At 41.4% G+C, this 19,945-nt stretch overlaps 1 protein-coding gene across 1 annotated transcript in view; it reads right to left on the reverse strand.

Moving 5' to 3' along the window:
- Positions 1-16,322: 16,322 nt before the first annotated feature.
- The window catches only part of grin3bb (glutamate receptor, ionotropic, N-methyl-D-aspartate 3Bb), a gene marked incomplete at both ends in the record, with an annotated part of 32,325 nt that continues 28,702 nt past the window's right edge, over positions 16,323-19,945 (reverse strand). The window contains 3 exons of the mRNA XM_079158233.1: positions 16,323-17,034; positions 17,318-17,385; positions 18,338-18,502. Of these exons, the coding sequence (XP_079014359.1) occupies positions 16,323-17,034; positions 17,318-17,385; positions 18,338-18,502 (945 nt within the window). The remainder of the gene's footprint in view (positions 17,035-17,317; positions 17,386-18,337; positions 18,503-19,945) is intronic.

Genomic DNA, 19,945 nt, shown 5'->3' on the forward strand with positions numbered 1-19,945 from the left:
CTACTGCAGAGTCACTGCACACCTCCTACTGAAGAGTCACTGCACACCTTCTACTGCAGAGTCACTGCACACCTCCTACTGCAGAGTCACTGCACACCTCCTACTGAAGAGTCACTGCACACCTTCTACTGCAGAGTCACTGCACACCTTCTACTGCAGAGTCACTGCACACCTCCTACTGCAGAGTCACTGCACACCTTCTACTGCAGAGTCACTGCACAACGTCTACTGCAGAGTCACTGCACACCTCCTACTGCAGAGTCACTGCACACCTTCTACTGCAGAGTCACTGCACACCTCCTACTGAAGAGTCACTGCACACCTTCTACTGCAGAGTCACTGCACAACGTCTACTGCAGAGTCACTGCACACCTTCTACTGCAGAGTCACTGCACACCTCCTACTGCAGAGTCACTGCACACCTCCTACTGAAGAGTCACTGCACACCTTCTACTGCAGAGTCACTGCACACCTTCTACTGCAGAGTCACTGCACACCTCCTACTGCAGAGTCACTGCACAACATCTACTGCAGAGTCACTGCACACATTCTACTGCAGAGTCACTGCACACATTCTACTCCAGAGTCACTGCACATCTCAATAACTCTTAGCTCTTATGTCTCAAAACCTCTACGCACTTAAACAGAGCGATGACTGGTTGCTTTGTGTACTACATCCTTGATCAAAAACGTTTCAGGTGTTCTTTGAAAATGGGACGTCTGGATTGCCGTCCTGTTTACAGTATTTCTAAGCACTTGTTCTGTAGCACTGGTCGTGCTTTTAGTTACTTATTTAAAGGAAGGAATTCAGAGTTTCTGCTCCTACTTGGTTTGAAGAAACTTGTAGTAAGTCACTCTGGAAAGATGATGCAGTGCAGTATCCATGGCAACAGTCTACATCGAAGTGTTTGGTGTTGAATCAGGACCTCCAGCAGCAGATATCGGGCAGACTCAGTTGGAGTTTAAACTCACCAATCAGGAACTGAAGTGTCGTCACCGTGAACCTCTGCTCTCACTGGCTGTCTGACTTGTCCATCACTGCTGCTGCCTGATTTTGCCGGGGCTTCGCTCTCAGCTGTGAACCAATTAGAGGGCAAGATGATAGTGTGTTACTTTTTCAGTTTAAATTTCATATCATAAGAAAAACTACAGGAGTGAATCCGTGGAACCTCGAGCAGCAGACGGTAGTCGACTACTTTTAGATAAATGATTTTAGTCTTACCTGAGAGGTGTACTATGTTGAGCCTAAAGTCAGAGTTAACAATGTTCTGAAAGTGTCTCATTTTAACTGGCTAGATCGCCATGGTAACTTAAGAATGCGCTACGTTGTCAAGCACCTCCACAGATGGTGAGAGCTCCAATCATGTACAAAGGCGTATATGCTCAATGCGCTGTTCATTGCCAGAGGGCTTACAAATAAAATGTACTGAGAAGAAGCAAGAAGACAGCGAGTGTAACAAAATGCAATGCAGAATGTAATGTAATGCAAAATACAATAAGAAAAACCTGCAGAATGCAGAAGAGGGATTGAAATTAACTGTAAACTCTCATCACATATTAATGGACTACTTTATTGCCTTTATACAAGCCTTGTAAAGAGAGAATCAAGTATTAAATGCATTATAATGAAACAAAGGTTGAATATCCCGTAAACAAAATATTTACTGAAATGTAGATTTTTAAGACCTCCTGTTTCCAAAGCATCTAAAAATGTATTGGCCTTCTTTGTATAATCACAAGAGATATATAATATAATATAATATAATATAAATAGCTCTTTTATCAGTGAACTAATTGGGACAGTTACGTCTGAAAAACTTTTATTGTGCGCGCCAAGTTACAATACTTCAGAGGTGCAGAGACGCATGACGCGCTGAGGTTACGTTCACCTCGACCATAACCGCTTTATCCTTCATGGCTAAACAGGTCCAGACCAGTTTCTGCTGAGTTTCGGATTCAAATAGCATCACCATTGAGGCAGTATGTTATAAATGCAAAGTTGTTGAGCCGAACATTACATCAGTAATACCACAGATGAAGCTGTGCAATTACAGTAGCGCAAAATGAGTAGAAATAGTGTTTTATTTTATTAACAAAGTTGTTGTTATGACTGAACCACTCAATATGTTTGTAGTGGTTAGGTTAGGGTAGTGTATGTAGATATGTCATGCATGTAAATGCTCACCTGTTGTCTCTGAGCTCCTCCCTGAGGAGGAGGAGGAGGAGGAGTTCTTCATCCTGAGATCCAGACCTCCTTCTTCCACAGAAGGGGTCCTCTCCTTCAACTCTGCCCCAGATCGGAGCTGTATGTGGGGCTTGACTTCCGGTGGATCCTGCTCTGCCTTTGTGCTGCTGAGCCTGATGCTCTGTGATATCAGCGAAGATGTCACAGGAGGAGGAGACAAGGTGTAGGGGCAGTTGGAGGTGTGCGTGGTCAGCTGATCAGGGGCGTATGGGTTGATTGGCAGGTCTGTGGTGGGCGTGGCTTGAGGGATGGTCATCTGGTTTCCATTCAGTTCCACCTGATTGGTCGTCCTCCTCACATGGTTGTTAGCAGCAGGCATAGTCCTGCCCCCCCTCCCATCAGTCTCACCAGGTGTGACAGAGCCAATGTAGGTCTCTCTGATGGGCTCAGTTCGCAGGTTGAGGCGGCGTCTGTGCAGACTCCGCCCCTGGTCTTCAGGTGGGTGTAGACGGAGGTTCAGGTTGACTCCGCCTCCCAAAACTGTCCCACAGGAGTCACACTGACCCACCCCCCCGGCAGGCGTCAGTCCTCTCTGCTGTCTGTCAACAACATGTCCAGCCTCCGCCCTAACATTGACGTACTGGTTCAGGTTCGGTTTAGAGACCAGGACACCTGTCCATCGCTGCCCCCCATGTCTCCTCTGCCTTTGTCGCTCCAGGTAACGAGACTCCACCTCCGTCTCCGTCTCATCCTCAAATCGCAGACGACGAGTCGGAGACGCTAACGGGCGTCGCCTCGAAGACCTGACAGCTGATTCGCTGCTGGAAGAGTCACTCAGGTGCCCTGATGAAGAGGCCACGCCCTCAAACCTAACCTGGATGACAGGATGCAGCCAGACCCCCGACCTGTGAACAGACCACCGTTAGAGGGCCCCATAGTCAAGACAGCAGGACTGGGATCAGTTAACTGTGATGGAAGGATGAAGTCGGATGAAAAAGAATATAAAATGAGAGTGTGACGGATTCAACGGGACGATGTGTGATGAAGACGCATTAAAGACCATTACAAAGTAACATAATGACGAAGAGTGGCAAAGAGTGACGAAGAGTGACAAAGAGTGATAAAGAGTAACAAAGAGTGATAAAGAGTAACAAAGAGTGATAAAGAGTAACAAAGAGTGATAAAGAGTAACAAAGAGTGACAAAGAGTGATAAAGAGTAACGAAGAGTGACAAAGAGTGACAAAGAGTGACGAAGAGTGACGAAGAGTGACAAAGAGAGTGTGTGTGTGTATGTGTGCGTGTGCATGTTCCTCACAGTGTGTGTGTGTGTGTGTGTGTGTGTGTGTGTGTTAGTCACAGAGTGTGTGTTACTCACATATTGTGTGTGTGTGTGTTACTCACAGAGAGTGTGTATCGGGGGTCAGCAGCTCGTGGTCGGCTCTCAGAGGAACACAGCGTCGCTTCATACGAGCGCCGTCCTCAAACTGCTGCTGCCGCGGCAACCGAGATGACACAAAGAGACTGAACACACACACACACACACAGGGTGGGGGAGGGGATGACATCAGCAGCTCCGATTGGTTGGTGTGACGGGAGAAGGAGGATTAAAGTGAGAAGCTCGTCAGAACTAATTAACCTGATGAGACCACAGACAGTTTACATCAGCACTGTGTGTGTTCGATAGTTTGTGTTTTGTTGTGTGTTCGATAGTGTGTGTTTGATAGTGTGTTTTGTGTTTGATAGTGTGTTTTGTTGTGTGTTTGATAGTGTGTTTTGTTGTGTGTTTGATAGTGTGTTTGATGGTGTGTGTTTGATAGTTTGTGTTTTGTGTTTGATAGTGTGTTTGTTGTGTGTTTGTTGTGTGTTTGTTGTGTGTTTTGTTGTGTGTTTGATAGTGTGTGTTTGTTGTGTGTTTGATAGTGTGTGTTTGTTGTGTGTTTGATAGTGTGTGTTTGATAGTGTGTTTTGTGTTTGATAGTGTGTTTTGTTGTGTGTTTGATAGTGTGTTTTGTTGTGTGTTTGATAGTGTGTTTGATGGTGTGTGTTTGATAGTTTGTGTTTTGTGTTTGATAGTGTGTTTGTTGTGTGTTTGTTGTGTGTTTGTTGTGTGTTTTGTTGTGTGTTTGATAGTGTGTGTTTGTTGTGTGTTTGATAGTGTGTTTGTTGTGTGTTTGATAGTGTGTTTGATAGTTTGTGTTTTGTGTTTGATAGTGTGTTTGTTGTGTGTTTGATGGTGTGTGTTTGTTGTGTGTTTGATAGTGTGTGTTTGATAGTGTGTGTTTGATAGTTTGTGTTTTGTGTTTGATAGTGTGTTTTGTTGTGTGTTTGATAGTGTGTGTTTGTTGTGTGTTTGATAGTGTGTTTTGTTGTGTGTTTGATAGTGTGTTTTGTTGTGTGTTTGTTGTGTGTTTGTTGTGTGTTTGTTGTGTGTTTGATAGTGTGTTTTGTTGTGTGTTTGTTGTGTGTTTGATAGTGTGTTTGTTGTGTGTTTGTTGTGTGTTTGTTGTGTGTTTGATAGTGTGTTTTGTTGTGTGTTTGATAGTGTGTTTGTTGTGTGTTTGATTGTGTGTTTGATAGTGTGTTTTGTTGTGTGTTTGATAGTGTGTTTGTTGTGTGTTTGATAGTGTGTGTTTGTTGTGTGTTTGATTGTGTGTTTGATAGTGTGTTTTGTTGTGTGTTTGATAGTGTGTTTTGTTGTGTGTTTGTTGTGTGTTTGTTGTGTGTTTGATAGTGTGTTTTGTTGTGTGTTTGATAGTGTGTTTTGTTGTGTGTTTGTTGTGTGTTTGATAGTGTGTTTGATGGTGTGTGTTTGATAGTTTGTGTTTTGTGTTTGATAGTGTGTTTGTTGTGTGTTTGTTGTGTGTTTTGTTGTGTGTTTGATAGTGTGTGTTTGTTGTGTGTTTGATTGTGTGTTTGATAGTGTGTTTGATAGTTTGTGTTTTGTGTTTCATAGTGTGTTTGTTGTGTGTTTGATAGTGTGTTTGTTGTGTGTTTGATAGTGTGTGTTTGATAGTTTGTGTTTTGTGTTCGATAGTGTGTTTTGTTGTGTGTTTGATAGTGTGTGTTTGTTGTGTGTTTGATAGTGTGTTTTGTTGTGTGTTTGATAGTGTGTTTTGTTGTGTGTTTGTTGTGTGTTTGATAGTGTGTCTATTGTGTGTTTGTTGTGTGTTTGTTGTGTGTTTGATAGTGTGTGTTTGTTGTGTGTTTGTTGTGTGTTTGATTGTGTGTTTGATAGTGTGTTTTGTTGTGTGTTTGATAGTGTGTTTGTTGTGTGTTTGATAGTGTGTGTTTGTTGTGTGTTTGATAGTGTGTTTTGTTGTGTGTTTGATAGTGTGTTTTGTTGTGTGTTTGTTGTGTGTTTGTTGTGTGTTTTGTTGTGTGTTTGATAGTGTGTGTTTGTTGTGTGTTTGATAGTGTGTTTGTTGTGTGTTTGATAGTGTGTGTTTGATAGTGTGTGTTTGATAGTTTGTGGTTTGTGTTTGATATTGTGTTTGTTGTGTGTTTGATAGTGTGTTTTGTTGTGTGTTTGTTGTGTGTTTGTTGTGTGTTTTGTTGTGTGTTTGATAGTGTGTTTTGTTGTGTGTTTGATAGTGTGTTTTGTTGTGTGTTGGTTGTGTGTTTGATATTGTGTTTGTTGTGTGTTTGTTGTGTGTTTGATAGTGTGTGTTTGTTGTGTGTTTGATAGTGTGTGTTTGTTGTGTGTTTGATTGTGTGTTTGATAGTGTGTTTTGTTGTGTGTTTGATAGTGTGTTTGATAGTGTGTGTTTGTTGTGTGTTTGATTGTGTGTTTGATAGTGTGTTTTGTTGTGTGTTTGATAGTGTGTTTGTTGTGTGTTTGATTGTGTGTTTGATAGTGTGTTTTGTTGTGTGTTTGATAGTGTGTTTTGTTGTGTGTTTGATAGTGTGTTTGTTGTGTGTTTGATAGTGTGTGTTTGATTGTGTGTTTGATAGTGTGTTTTGTTGTGTGTTTGATAGTGTGTTTTGTTGTGTGTTTGTTGTGTGTTTGTTGTGTGTTTTGTTGTGTGTTTGATAGTGTGTGTTTGTTGTGTGTTTGATAGTGTGTTTGTTGTGTGTTTGATAGTGTGTGTTTGATAGTTTGTGTTTTGTGTTTGATAGTGTGTTTTGTTGTGTGTTTGATAGTGTGTTTGTTGTGTGTTTGATAGTGTGTTTTGTTGTGTGTTTGATAGTGTGTTTTGTTGTGTGTTGGTTGTGTGTTTGATAGTGTGTTTTGTTGTGTGTTTGATAGTGTGTTTGTTGTGTGTTTGATTGTGTGTTTGATAGTGTGTTTTGTTGTGTGTTTGATAGTGTGTTTTGTTGTGTGTTTGATAGTGTGTTTTGTTGTGTGTTTGTTGTGTGTTTGATAGTGTGTTTATTGTGTGTTTGTTGTGTGTTTGATAGTGTGTGTTTGTTGTGTGTTTGATAGTGTGTTTGTTGTGTGTTTGATTGTGTGTTTGATAGTGTGTTTTGTTGTGTGTTTGATAGTGTGTTTGTTGTGTGTTTGATAGTGTGTGTTTGTTGTGTGTTTGATTGTGTGTTTGATAGTGTGTTTTGTTGTGTGTTTGATAGTGTGTTTTGTTGTGTGTTTGTTGTGTGTTTGTTGTGTGTTTTGTTGTGTGTTTGATAGTGTGTGTTTGTTGTGTGTTTGATAGTGTGTTTGTGTGTTTGATAGTGTGTGTTTGATATTGTGTTTGTTGTGTGTTTGTTGTGTGTTTGATAGTGTGTGTTTGTTGTGTGTTTGATAGTGTGTTTGTTGTGTGTTTGATTGTGTGTTTGATAGTGTTTTGTTGTGTGTTTGATAGTGTGTTTGTTGTGTGTTTGATAGTGTGTTTGTTGTGTGTTTGATAGTGTGTTTTGTTGTGTGTTTGATAGTGTGTTTGTTGTGTGTTTGATTGTGTGTTTGATAGTGTGTTTTGTTGTGTGTTTGATAGTGTGTTTTGTTGTGTGTTTGATAGTGTGTTTTGTTGTGTGTTTGTTGTGTGTTTGATAGTGTGTTTGTTGTGTGTTTAAGGACCTCGTTAGGGGAGAGGGGAGACAGATAGGCTAAGATGGGGCATGGAGAGGGGAGGGAGAGCTTAGGGGGGAGAGCTGGAGAGGCTAGAGAGGGAGAGGGTGGACAGGGAAACAGAGAGAAGGAGGATTTGATGTCATTTACCTTCTTGTCAAAGAAGTTGGCGAAATCGTCAGGGAGAAGGGAGGAAGTAGGAGGAGGGGGTTGGAGTTTTTTAGGATTGAAAGCAGAAGTTAGGATTTTAGAGCGGAAGAACGCAGCTTTAGCAGTAGATAGAGAGGAGGAGAACGTGGAAAGAAGAGAGAGGAAGTTAAGAAGGTCCTCTGGGTTAGTTTGCCTTTTCTCTATTTACGCTCAGCCTCTCTGAGGCTCCGTCTGTCAGCAGCACTCAGGCCCACAGTCATGGGGGGGGGGGGGGGGTTGGGCGTGCCGGCCTGGAGGTGAAGGGACAGAGGACGTCCAAAGAAGAGGAAAGGATGCTGAGGAGAAGATCAGCAGCAGCATCAGGGGATAGCAGAGAGAAGGATTCAAGGAGAGCAGAGGTAACAGAAGAGGAAAGATCAGCGGGAGAAGGAGTGAAGATGACTACGGGTAGAAACCATGTGGGTAGGTGGAGGAAGTAAGGGAGGAGGAGAGGAGAGGGAGTAGGACATGAAGTAGTGCTCAGAGAGCTGGAGGGGAGTGACGGAGAGGTTGGCAGTAGAACAGTGTCTAGTGAAGATGAGATCCAGCTGGTTGCCTTGTGGGTAGGAGGAGAAGAGGAGTGGTAAAGGTCAAAGGAGGAGAGGAAGGAGAGGAGAGGTTCACTTATCAGTCTGGATGTTGAAGTCACTGAGCAGGATGAGTGCAGAGCCGTCGTCATGGAAGTGAGAGACTAATGTGTGGAGCTGACGCTTCCAACCACAGCTAGACCTGTAGACAGCTAGACCTGTAGACCTGTAGACAGCTAGACCTGTAGACAGCTAGACCTGTAGACAGGTAGACCTGTATACAGCTAGACCTGTAGACAGGTAGACCTGTAGACAGCTAGACCTGTAGACAGCTAGACCTGTAGACCTGTAGACCTGTAGACCTGTAGACAGCTAGACCTGTAGACAGCTAGACCTTTAGACAGGTAGACCTGTAGACAGGTAGACCTGTAGACCTGTAGACAGCTAGACCTGTAGACAGCTAGACCTTTAGACAGGTAGACCTGTAGACAGCTAGACCTTTAGACAGGTAGACCTGTAGACAGCTAGACCTGTAGACAGCTAGACCTGTAGACAGGTAGACCTGTAGACAGGTAGACCTGTAGACAGCTAGACCTGTAGACAGGACTGAGGGCTGAAAAACGTTTTTTGTTTACAGTTAACATTTCCTAAGAAAACTCGAGAATTAAAAGATTAATAAAAGAGTAGATGAAACATTTTACATGAATTAGAATCAGATTTCAGTTAACAGTCATCTGTGAAGAAGTTTTTATGAATCTTAACTTCAGTGGTCATAAAGTTCTACTTGATCCACCAATGACGTGATATTTCTGACTCACTGAACTCAAACTACAAAATCAGAAGAAAAAAGAAGCTTCAACTTCCTTCACTCCAGTCAGGAACCGACTTTACTCACAATCATCACTAATATGAACTCATTAAAGGTAATAATGATGGAAATATTATGACGACTAATAACAGCAAAAGTGGATATCGTAGAATAATAATAAGAAAAGCAGTAATGGCATCGGTAATAGTAACAGTAATGTGACTAATAATAACAATGATAGTAGTGGGTGTCAGCAGGACCAGGTCCAGATAAAACCAGGTTCCATGTAAACCTGTGAGGAGAGAAAACACAAAGACTCTGAGGAAGAAGCAAAGTCAGTAATGAGACATGAATTCATAGAGAGACAAGAGGAGAGAGGAGCTCAGTGTATCCTAGGAAGTCCTCTAGTAGTCTAGGTCTATAAAAGTCATAAAAAAGACAGAGTTTACTACGTCGTAGTTCTGTGTTGCCTTTCTCACAGTATACTGATGCAGGGGATGGGTTTAAATGTGTTGCCTGTTCCAGTGGATAAATTGGAGCTCAACTGTGGTTTGGTTCCGGGTGAGGTCGCTCTGGGCGTGCGTCCTGCATTACCAATTAGAGGCCTGCACATCATTCTAGGGAACGACCTGGCTGGTAGTCCACCGGTAACATGTTCTCCCTCTGTTGCAGTGATACCTGAGAGTGTGCAGTGTTTCCCTGATGTTCCTTGGGTGGAGACACAGGCTGAGTCCACACCTGAGAGAGATGTGGCAGAGGAGGGAGAGATATCCTCTGTGGCTGTTCCTCACGACCTCCTGTCTGTTTCTGGCAGTGACCTGGTGGGAGAGCTCTCTCTGAGCCAGGAGGAGGAGAGAGTTCTAACCATTGACGATGGGAAGAGTGTTACAAATGGTTACTTGCTTGTGGTGGTGTGTCGGAGCGAGGGGTATCTGGATTCATAACCTTTGTGGTTCAGTACCATCTCTGGAGTTCCAGAGGGAGTTCAGAGTGGTCGGAGCTCATGATGGTCATTACATTTGTTTGTTTACTTCGGTCAACTTCATGTTGGCACACTCTTTGAAAATCTTGATGCTTACTGTTTTCTGTGCATTTCCTGGTGTCCTCTTAAAGTTACTTCTCCAGATGCTGTGATCGCTGAGTTGCAGGATGAAGATTGCAGATTGGTAAACTGATTGGGTCGGCTTCTGTTTAAGTACGATATAAAGCTGTAGCCTACAAGTATCGCACGGTAAAAAGTAAAGACTTTGTAGTTTGCCAATATTGGCGTTTCCCGTTTCGTGTTGAGATTCCTGATGGGAACCCTGTTTTTATGGGGTGGGGGGATGACGACCCTCTTCCTCCCGTACACTAGGTGCTGCAATTATGTTTGACTATCTGTTGCAGGTGCTGATTGGAGGGCGTCAGCTGAATGAGCCTCACCTGAGCCGGTGTGGCTCTGCCTTTAAATACCATCATTTGGCAGCCTCACTCTCTGGGAGAGGAGATCCTGTCAGCCTCCAGCATTTACACTTCTTTTCTTTTCTGTTATTGCCGTTCACTGCTACACACACCCACACACACACCTCAGGACTGATAACTGATACCAACCTTTTGTATTGTTTAAATTATGTTTGTAACAAAATAAACATGCTTTTCTGAGCAGCCAGCTTGTTTGTCTCAGTCTCTAAGCCGGGCTGTGACAATAGTATGTCGTAAAGAGTCACAGTGTAGTATGTCATTAAAAGTTATTAAAAGTCATTAAAAGTCATTAAAAGTCATAGTATAGCATGTCTAGCTGCTTAGAGAAGTGCTACCGTTAGTTAGCGTGTCTTTACTAGATACGATCAACCTGTCTTCACTAACCATGGACCACAGTCCTTCAGAGCAGCTGTAACTAAAGGAGCCCACTCTCCATCCAGAGGTGTAACTAGAGACACACATCTCTAACCTTCCCTTCCTCTCTAGGATCCTTGAGAAAGCAGTCGTGTGACTTTCAACCTAACAATAGTTTATTTGAGGATTTTCAGTCAGGATTTAGAAAACATCACAGCACAGAGACAGCGCTGGTAAACATTACCAATCACCTTCTGATGGCATCAGACAAAGGACTTGTCTCTGTTCTGGTCTTGTTGGACTTGTCTCTGTTCTAGTCTTGTTGGACTTGTCTCTGTTCTGGTCTTGTTGGACTTGTCTCTGTTCTAGTCTTGTTGGACTTGTCTCTGTTCTAGTCTTGTTGGACTTGTCTCTGTTCTGGTCTTGTTGGACTTGTCTCTGTTCTAGTCTTGTTGGACTTGTCTCTGTTCTAGTCTTGTTGAATCTAGTGTAACCAGTGTTTTAGTCTGTACAGATCCAGTTTAAGTCCAGTGTAACCACCGTTGTGGTCTCTGTGATTCCAGTGTAACCAGTTGGAATCCAGTTTATAGCCTGAGGAGGAGGAGCTAAAACCAGCTGGTTGATCAGCTGCAAATTAACTAATTAATCTATTTAACATAATATATGTAAGATAGGTTTGTTTACTCTATTCATATTATTATTAATATCACGATTATTATTCCTTACTGCTCTCAATGTCATGTGTGAAAAAAACATTTTTAAAATGAATTCCTTTTCACATGATGTTTTAGATATGACATAATCATGTGATTAACATTTAACTACAATTATAAGAAGAACAAGACTCTTAATTTGGTGACACACTTATTTCCTTTTTAATTTTTCCAACAATATGTGAAGATCGACATAACCAGAAACACTACAAACCGCTCAGGAGCCTCGTTTACCACAAACATCCTCAGCTTCACTTCTCACAGAAACAAACGAGTCAGCGAACGCCTCACAGCCCATTAGTGGAACAGAAAGGTCAGTGAACGCCTCACAGAAACAAACATATGGAGGAAGACGTGGATTGAACCTGTGGGAACAGCCGGTTTCACCTGGTTTGCCCCTCTGTGAAACCAAGTCGACGTTGATTTATTTTACTAGTTGTGTTACGGAACTTCTGGATTTTTACTAACGCCAGTTGTGTAACAAGCATAGTATTTTATGTAAAACGTAGTTATTTGAACCCAATCTTTCCTTAAGCCTAACCAAGTGGGTTTGCTGCCTAAACATACTAGTTACTAGTGTTTATATTCATATATATATATATATATATATATTATTGTAAAGGCAAATTAGGATTCTTGTGCATTTCAGCCTTTAAATATTCATCTAAAAACATGGCTGTTCGTGACTGATGATTAAAACTGCTGTAATTAAGAATCATTAGACTTTATCTATTATTTTTGACACTTTCACTCCCTTTTCTTCTCTACTGATATACTCCACACCTGCTGGCTAAGGCTGGGCAAGAAAAACATATGGTATGTAATATGATAATAATAATAACATCAACTTGTATAGCACCTTTAAAAACAGAGTTTACAAAGTGTTTTGACAGACAAAGCAAGGCAATAAAACAACAGAATGCTCAGTGAGGCCCAACAAAGCAAGACAAACTCAATTTAAACATAATATCAAATGTATTAAAATAAAATAATGCTAAAAATAAACTAAAGCAGCCTGATCTCCTTAGGCAGGTCGTTCTAATGCAGAGGGGTCCTGATGGCAAAAACACGGTCACCTTTAGTTTGAGCCTCGGCTTTGGAACAACCACAAGGGTCTGACCCGAGGAGCTAAGGCTGCGAGCTGGCTCATACGGGCTCAACATTTCTGAAAAATCTAAAAACAATTCTCAAAAGGAACAAGGAGCCGATAGAGAAGCCAGGATTGGGGTGATGTGATGTCGTCTGTTAAAACCAGTGAGAAGCCAAGCTGCTACGTTCTCAAGTACTTGGAGGTGAGAAAGGGACTTTGGTTGATGCCAGAGAGAACGGAGCTACAGTCAAGTCTTATGAAAGTGATATGAAATATAATAAACACAAAAATCACTGTTTAGTTATCATCATTGACTGTCTTCCATCCTATAGTCCTTCGGCCAGACCCGGTACTGCCAAAGTGTATCACCTTTCCAAATGAGCAGTGCCCGGACATTACAAATATAACAACACCTCTGCTGTTAAATGAGACAAGGAATAGTTTACCAAACGGATGTTTGTCCCCTAGACTAAAGTTCATACATGTTTATACATGTTCTTGCATGTATTCACGCCTGCTCTTCATTTCAATGACTTGGTGAGGTCTGGAATAGATTGGTGCTACCTGTTTCCTTCTGATTCCAGCAATCTGCTAACACAGAGTGTGTCGCAGGATCTTAACTGTGAAGAAAGTACTTGCAAGCATCCTTGCAAAAGGAAAGTACAAGTGGCTCAAGAGACGGAATCTAAGAGAGCAGCTCAACATGCCCTGAGTACATCTAGGACTTGTAACCCCTGGTGCTTCACTGAACTCCTTCTAGGCATTGTCCAAGTCAACAAATCAACCAGAAAGCACAAAAGGCAAACGCTGGGTTGGCTGGAACCTTCTTTTCCTGATGAGAAAGGAGAACTCCTTCTCTATACAGACTGTCCATGATGGAACTTCCCAAAGAAAATCTGTCCCTCAAAGCTATAGACCCAGAAGTGTAAGTGCTCAAGATGGTACAGCCATTAAATTAAGAGGGAACCTCAAGAGTAGAGATGTTTCTCAAGCATGGCGTCTGAGGTCAAACCACAAGCAGAATGTTTGACCATTCCAGAGAAGCGCATTGTCTTCCTGTACTACTACACTCACAGGTTCTAATGAGGCTGATTTTCTGCTATCATTTAGCCATGAAATAGAAAACACAGTGACATGCGGAAAGATTAAGCCCATGGTTCTGCCATTCAGCGTAAAGTCAAGTAGGATGATAAACATACTCAACCGACTTGGTTACAGTGTGACCAGTCTTGGATCTGCTAACATGACAGTGTGTGCATTCATGAAAAATGTTAAACTGCACAGATGAACTGTCAAATTGACTGACATGCACAAACGTGTGCATGTTTCAGAACTGCAGAATGATCGAGAACCTGACTTTAAAGTCGGGTGTCAGATGTCAGTTTGATGAGTGTGGTGATTTGAATTGGCTTTGGTCAAGGTGAAAATGTGTATGGGTATAAAAGTCATGTTAATAACTAAATTGTCCCCCCACAAAGTTACTGTATCCGAATATGTCACCCACATGGAGGATTACAAAAACCATTAAAAGACTTTGCCACAGATTGTACCAAGAAGTGATATTTGGGACAGTAAGCAGTTTATGATAAAAATATTAGAACTGATGGAACAATGTTCCGTCAAAAAAATGTGCCGTCGGAACAATGAGCCATCGGAAAAATTAGCCATCAGAACAATGCACCGTCAGTACAATGGGCCTGTCGAAACAATGGACCTGTCGAAACAATGCGCCTTCAGAACAATGGGCTATCAGAAGAATGCGCCGTCAAAAAAATGTGCCGTCGGAACAAACAGGAAGTAACAGCTTTAATAAAGAAACAGTAGGGTTCAAAGACTGCAACTTTCAGTCCCTCATCACTGTCATCCACTTGAGTCTCTGATATCAGTATCTGCTAATGTTAACTACCTTTGATCATGGACACCCTGATACAGTATATTATAATCCATTAAAATAATCCAAAATATGAATTTGAATAGGTTTTCACTTTTAAACTGTGCAGATAAAATTTCTTAAAACGTTCAAGTTTTTAAGGTATTTAACAAAGAAAGAATATATTGAGATGATTTAAATTAATTAAATGCTCTTTTTAAGTGTAAAAAAACATTTGCAAAGGGACTATTAATAGATAAATTAATGGATTGTAATCTAAAATATTTTAATAGATTATCTCACCACAGTCCAAAAATAAAAACCTTAAAAGCAATTTAATAGAAACATAAAGAGTTGAATCCTATTCAAATGTACCAAATAGCATGAAATAAATACATAAATTGAATAAAATTCATGCTCTGTGGTCGATGTCACACTGTGCAGATAATCTATTAATTAACTATATTTGGGTCAAACAAATGAATTTGCACCTTGATTGATAGATGGAGGTTCCTTCATTAAAGAGTACCTGTATTGTTTGTTTTGTAAACTTGAATCTTTCCCATAGAACATGAAAGTGATGTCACTTTTCTCCACACAAAGTACTTATTGCATCAACATTTCTTGAGGTGAACCGTGAACAAATCTTTGAAGTTGGTCTCAGTCTCTAGCTGGTTTGCTTTTGTTTGGTGGTGCGTTCAATGGCTGTAGTTCTTACAGCCTCAGTGAGTCTTGTTTCTACAAACGTTCCTGAAACCACGTCCACACTTTCGAGTCACGGCGGCCATTTTAAACAGTCTGAGGATCAGCATTTACTCAAAGATTGAAAAACTACTGTTACTAAAACGTGAGTGTTTCAGATGAACTGAAAAGTCGCCACATCAGCAGCAACAGATCAACCAACAGTTTCAATCAAGCAGAAACTTCATTAAAACATATTAGTTAACTTATCACACTTATAAACACATGCCTCTGGATTCGTTCAGGGTTATTTCAAAGCATGTTTCTATTTTTGTCAAATCTTTCTGTTGTGGAAATAAAGATTCATGAATAAGAGTGTCAAATATGGTGAAAGATGTGTTACATTGGTGTAAACCAGGGCTACATTGAGGGTCCTCTCTTGTTCCTTATTTACATAAAGTGTCTCCAAATGTTTGTAAAGTGACCAAATATCATATTTTACTTTCTGACTTCCGTAACCGGCCGAGACCATCAATCCAACTTACTATGAAATGAGAATCCCATAAAACCGGCTTTTTTAACCTTTAAAACAACAGTGAATATCCAGCAAGACTCATTACTTTTCTCAAATATTTTGTTGTATTATTATTCATTCAGCAATTTAACAGGTTTACAGGATTCATGGGATTATATTAAGTGCTTTTTTTAACATGACAGAAACACTTTCATTTAGAGGTCGACCTTATGTTTTCAATTAAGGTGAACATTTAGTTGTTGACCCAAATTTGTGTTTGAACAATAAATACATTTATGGAATATTATACATTAATATAAAATTCTTTTGTTAATGCTTTTTGGATCATCAATATAAGAGATTATGTTATTTGGTGATTTTTTAGAAGTTTTTCTTCTTCAAAAAGCCATTCAACTGTGTTAACATACGATATTAAAAATTGTTACATTTTCCATGATTTATCTCCAAATCTGTAGTGAACCACTGAACTTTAATAATCAATATCCTTTTAATTGGGACAAATTAATGATAATCTATATATATTTATGAATATATATTTATGACAGTCCATTAATTAATCTGTCAACAAAATCTAGTAAATACCAACCATGTGATTTTATTCATTATCAGTATCCTCCTGTTGAACAGCAGTGAGATTATCGATATGATGTTGGCAGAATATTATCAGTCAAACAAAAAGCTAAAGGTCTCGTTGTATTAAAAGTCTCCCTTCATTGACTCACTGAGTCTCTGTAATGTACAAATACATTAGTATTAATATACTTATTTTACAGCTGAATTAATGATCTCTGTGGCTTTATTGTCATATACGAGAGAATTTGTATTTAACTTTGGCATTTCAAAATAAAACCCTTTCAGCAGTTTAAAATGGCTGCTGTGTGAGTCATATGACCAGCACAGACAGCATCACCTCTGATTGGTCAGTCTGCTGTGGAGGGGCCGGACTTTGGACAGGACTTTGTGAGGTGGGTCCGTCATGGTCGTCACGCACTTTGTGTTGGCAGGGAAGGGCGTTACTGGGGCGATGATGGGCGGGGTGATACTGGGCGGGGCGATGATGGGCGGTGCGATTGCTGTTGTTGTCGTGGTAACTGCAGACGGGTTGTCGGTTACTGTGGCGACAGGTTTGGCCAGAGTGGTCTGGATCTCAGCCCTCCTGGCTAGAGCCGTCCTCAGCTTCTCCCTCATCTGGTCGATCTGTTCCTGCAGCTCCTGCAGCTCACCGGGCCGGGGGGGAGGGGGTGCTACGGCAACAGAAGGAGGCGCAGAGGTATCGGGTTGGGCAGAGGAGAAAGCAGAAGAGGAGGGTCGGGAAAGGAGCAGGCTGGCAAGTGAAGCCGCTGGCCCTCCGTTCTCACACGGTCTGCTGTTTGGCCCCTCCTTTGGCTTGGCTGGTAACTGCCCTTCAGGTTTGGCCCCGCCTCCCTTGGCGTCAGACGTGGCGATGCGAGCGAGCAGGCGGCGAGTGTTCAGGGTCTCCAGGTTAAAGTGGACTTGTTTGAAGTCTCGGGCGTCCTTAGCGGCGGCCTTACTGGCCTCATTGTTCCACTTGGCCGAGGCTCCGGGGGCCGGCGGAGCAGGGGGGCCGGAGGAGGGCTGAGGCTTCTCGAGGTTACAGCTTAACAGAAACAGAGTCACAGTTCATTCTTTACATTGGAAACAGCAGTTTATAAAATAGTCTGTTTTAAGAAGAAGCTTGTGATATGGTCAAGAGCTCCAGAGTGGACCTTGAGTTGAGATTATTTTATAGCAGCTTCACTTTGAATGTTGACCTCATCACCTTTGCTACATTTGAAGTCATTTAGATTCATCACGGTGAGTTTCCTAGCAGATATCTAAACTGCAATAAACTAAATAAAGACATTTTTAATAAACATGTTGATGACAGACACAAGACCAACCTTTTCTCTTTCTCAGCTCGCTGCCTCTTTACGTCTTCATACGTCATGTTCAGAGCTCGATGGATTTTCTGCCAAACAGAAACATTTTCCTCTGAACAGGAACAACATCAGAATCATCAATGAGCTGTAAGGGTTAGACAGTAAGATGACAGCTGTAAGCTCCGACATGTTTCAAGAGATTAATGATCCTCTGCACCTCCTCAACACTTTAGAACCTCTTCTATCACCTCAACACTTCCTCTGCACCTCCTCAACACTTTAGAACCTCTTCTATCACCTCAACACTTCCTCTGCACCTCCTTAACACTCTTTAGAACCTCTTCTATCACCTCAACACTTCCTCTGCACCTCCTTAACACTCTTTAGAACCTCTTCTATCACCTCAACACTTCCTCTGCACCTCCTTAACACTCTTTAGAACCTCTTCTATCACCTCAACACTTCCTCTGCACCTCCTTAACACTCTTTAGATCATCTTCAATCCCCTCAAACGTCCTCTGCACCTCCTTAACACTCTTTAGAACCTCTTCTATCACCTCAACACTTCCTCTGCACCTCCTTAACACTCTTTAGAACCTCTTCTATCACCTCAACACTTCCTCTGCACCTCCTTAACACTCTTTAGAACCTCTTCTATCACCTCAACACTTCCTCTGCACCTCCTTAACACTCTTTAGAACCTCTTCTATCACCTCAACACTTCCTCTGCACCTCCTTAACACTCTTTAGAACCTCTTCTATCACCTCAACACTTCCTCTGCACCTCCTTAACACTCTTTAGATCATCTTCAATCCCCTCAAACGTCCTCTGCACCTCCTTAACGCTCATTAGAACCTCTTCAATCACCTCAACATTTCTCTGCACCTCCTTATCATCCTACCCAAACCTGTCACTGCCTAAATGGCAGTTGATGGTTTTGTTGTAAACAGTTTTGCAGCAGGAATTATGTTTTTGTCTTTTACAGTAAAACAAAAACATGAATGTATAGTGAACACACACAAACACCTTCTGAGTCTAACCTGTGATGTATGCAGCCAGTATTTGAGGTTCTGTCGGCGACGGATGTGAGGCAGGACGAGTTGGTAGAAACCGTGTTCACATGCCAGAGTCAGCAACGCTCCGCCCACTCCAACGCACAACAACACGAAGAGTCCCAAAAAGTGACTGATCCCCATCTGAAGAGTCTGACAGAGAAGAAGAAGACAGTAATTAAACAACGTCCCTACCAGGGACCTCGGAGAAAGAAACCCACTTCAAAAGGAGCTCCTTCAACCCTGCAGTGCCAGATGGAGAAAAGAATGGAGACCGTTTGTCATAATTGTGACTTACTCATAATTGCGCTGATATGCTTCCATACAGATGTGACTTGTTCTGCCTCAGTAACATGTGGTGTTTCTATCAAACAGGCTGGAGTTCAGTTCATTGTGTTTACAAAGTTAACAGAGGTATCGAAGGCACTGTGCCACCTCTGATGTAAACAGATGTGATTTACACGAGTAACAAGAAAGCTTGTAGAGATGAAGATAAACCTTCATATTGTTTATTTTGTTATATAAAACTTAAAGCCAACTCTTTGTAGGAAACCAGTCTAGACGTCTACAGCTCTATGAGCCTGTACTACATGCTAAGACATGCTAACATAAGCATGCTAACAAGCATGCCAACATGCACTCAAAGCTGACATGTTGATGTTTAGCAGGTATGATTTTACCATGTACACCATCTGACATTAGCATGTTAGCATTAGCTAATTAGTAGTGAACAAAGAGTACAGCTGATATTGGTATTGGACACATTAACATGTTGACTTGATGATGAAAAGTCAGAGGATCAATAAAGTCATTGTAGTTCATCCTGAATGATGAAGCCTGTTTCATCACCATCCAACCAACCAAAGTGACAGACATTCTCTGACAATATATTAACAGCTAACAGCTGATGTTTGTGTTTAGAATTTATTACTAATAAACTGTGAAATCAGACAGCAACAGAACTTCTTTTCATCAGATATTTACAACGTTCTATGACTAATGTTTATTTTATCAGCACCTCCGACATGTTGAGGAAGATCTCTACGTTAGAAGATCTACTGTTACCATGACGATCAGAGATAACTCCCAATAGAGTCTCAGTCCAGGAGCCGACTGTTTTATTAAATCAGTCAGTTTGAGCTTCTGGTGTTCATCAAGATTCTCGTCATGAAGACGTTCAGGTGAGTCATGCTGCTTCTTTCTCTTCTTTAACCTCCTACCTATGAGAGCCACCAGGAGGCGACAGAGTACACACATGAAGTACAAATCACTTCTGAGAACGAATGAAATGATATTTTAAAATATTTAAAAAACCTACATGACGAAGAGAGTCTGATAAAATGGACCATGTAACCTATTTTAAATCACTCAAAAACATATATATAGACAAAGTACTTCAAGATACTACAAGTACTACCACAATTTCACCTATTTTTCGCCAGGAGAAGGCGAGCAATGTTCACCGTTATCGATCCCAGCCGCGATCTACGGGACTTTCTCACACACACTTCATATCCAGGAGCACGAGCACAAGACACTGAATCGAACCATAGCTTCCGAATTCTTCTACTTCTCACCATTACAAAGTTACAATTA

The sequence above is a fragment of the Pholis gunnellus genome, assembly GCF_910591455.1.
Source record: "Pholis gunnellus genome assembly, chromosome: 4".
In the NCBI taxonomy this organism is placed as follows: Eukaryota; Metazoa; Chordata; class Actinopteri; order Perciformes; family Pholidae; genus Pholis; species Pholis gunnellus.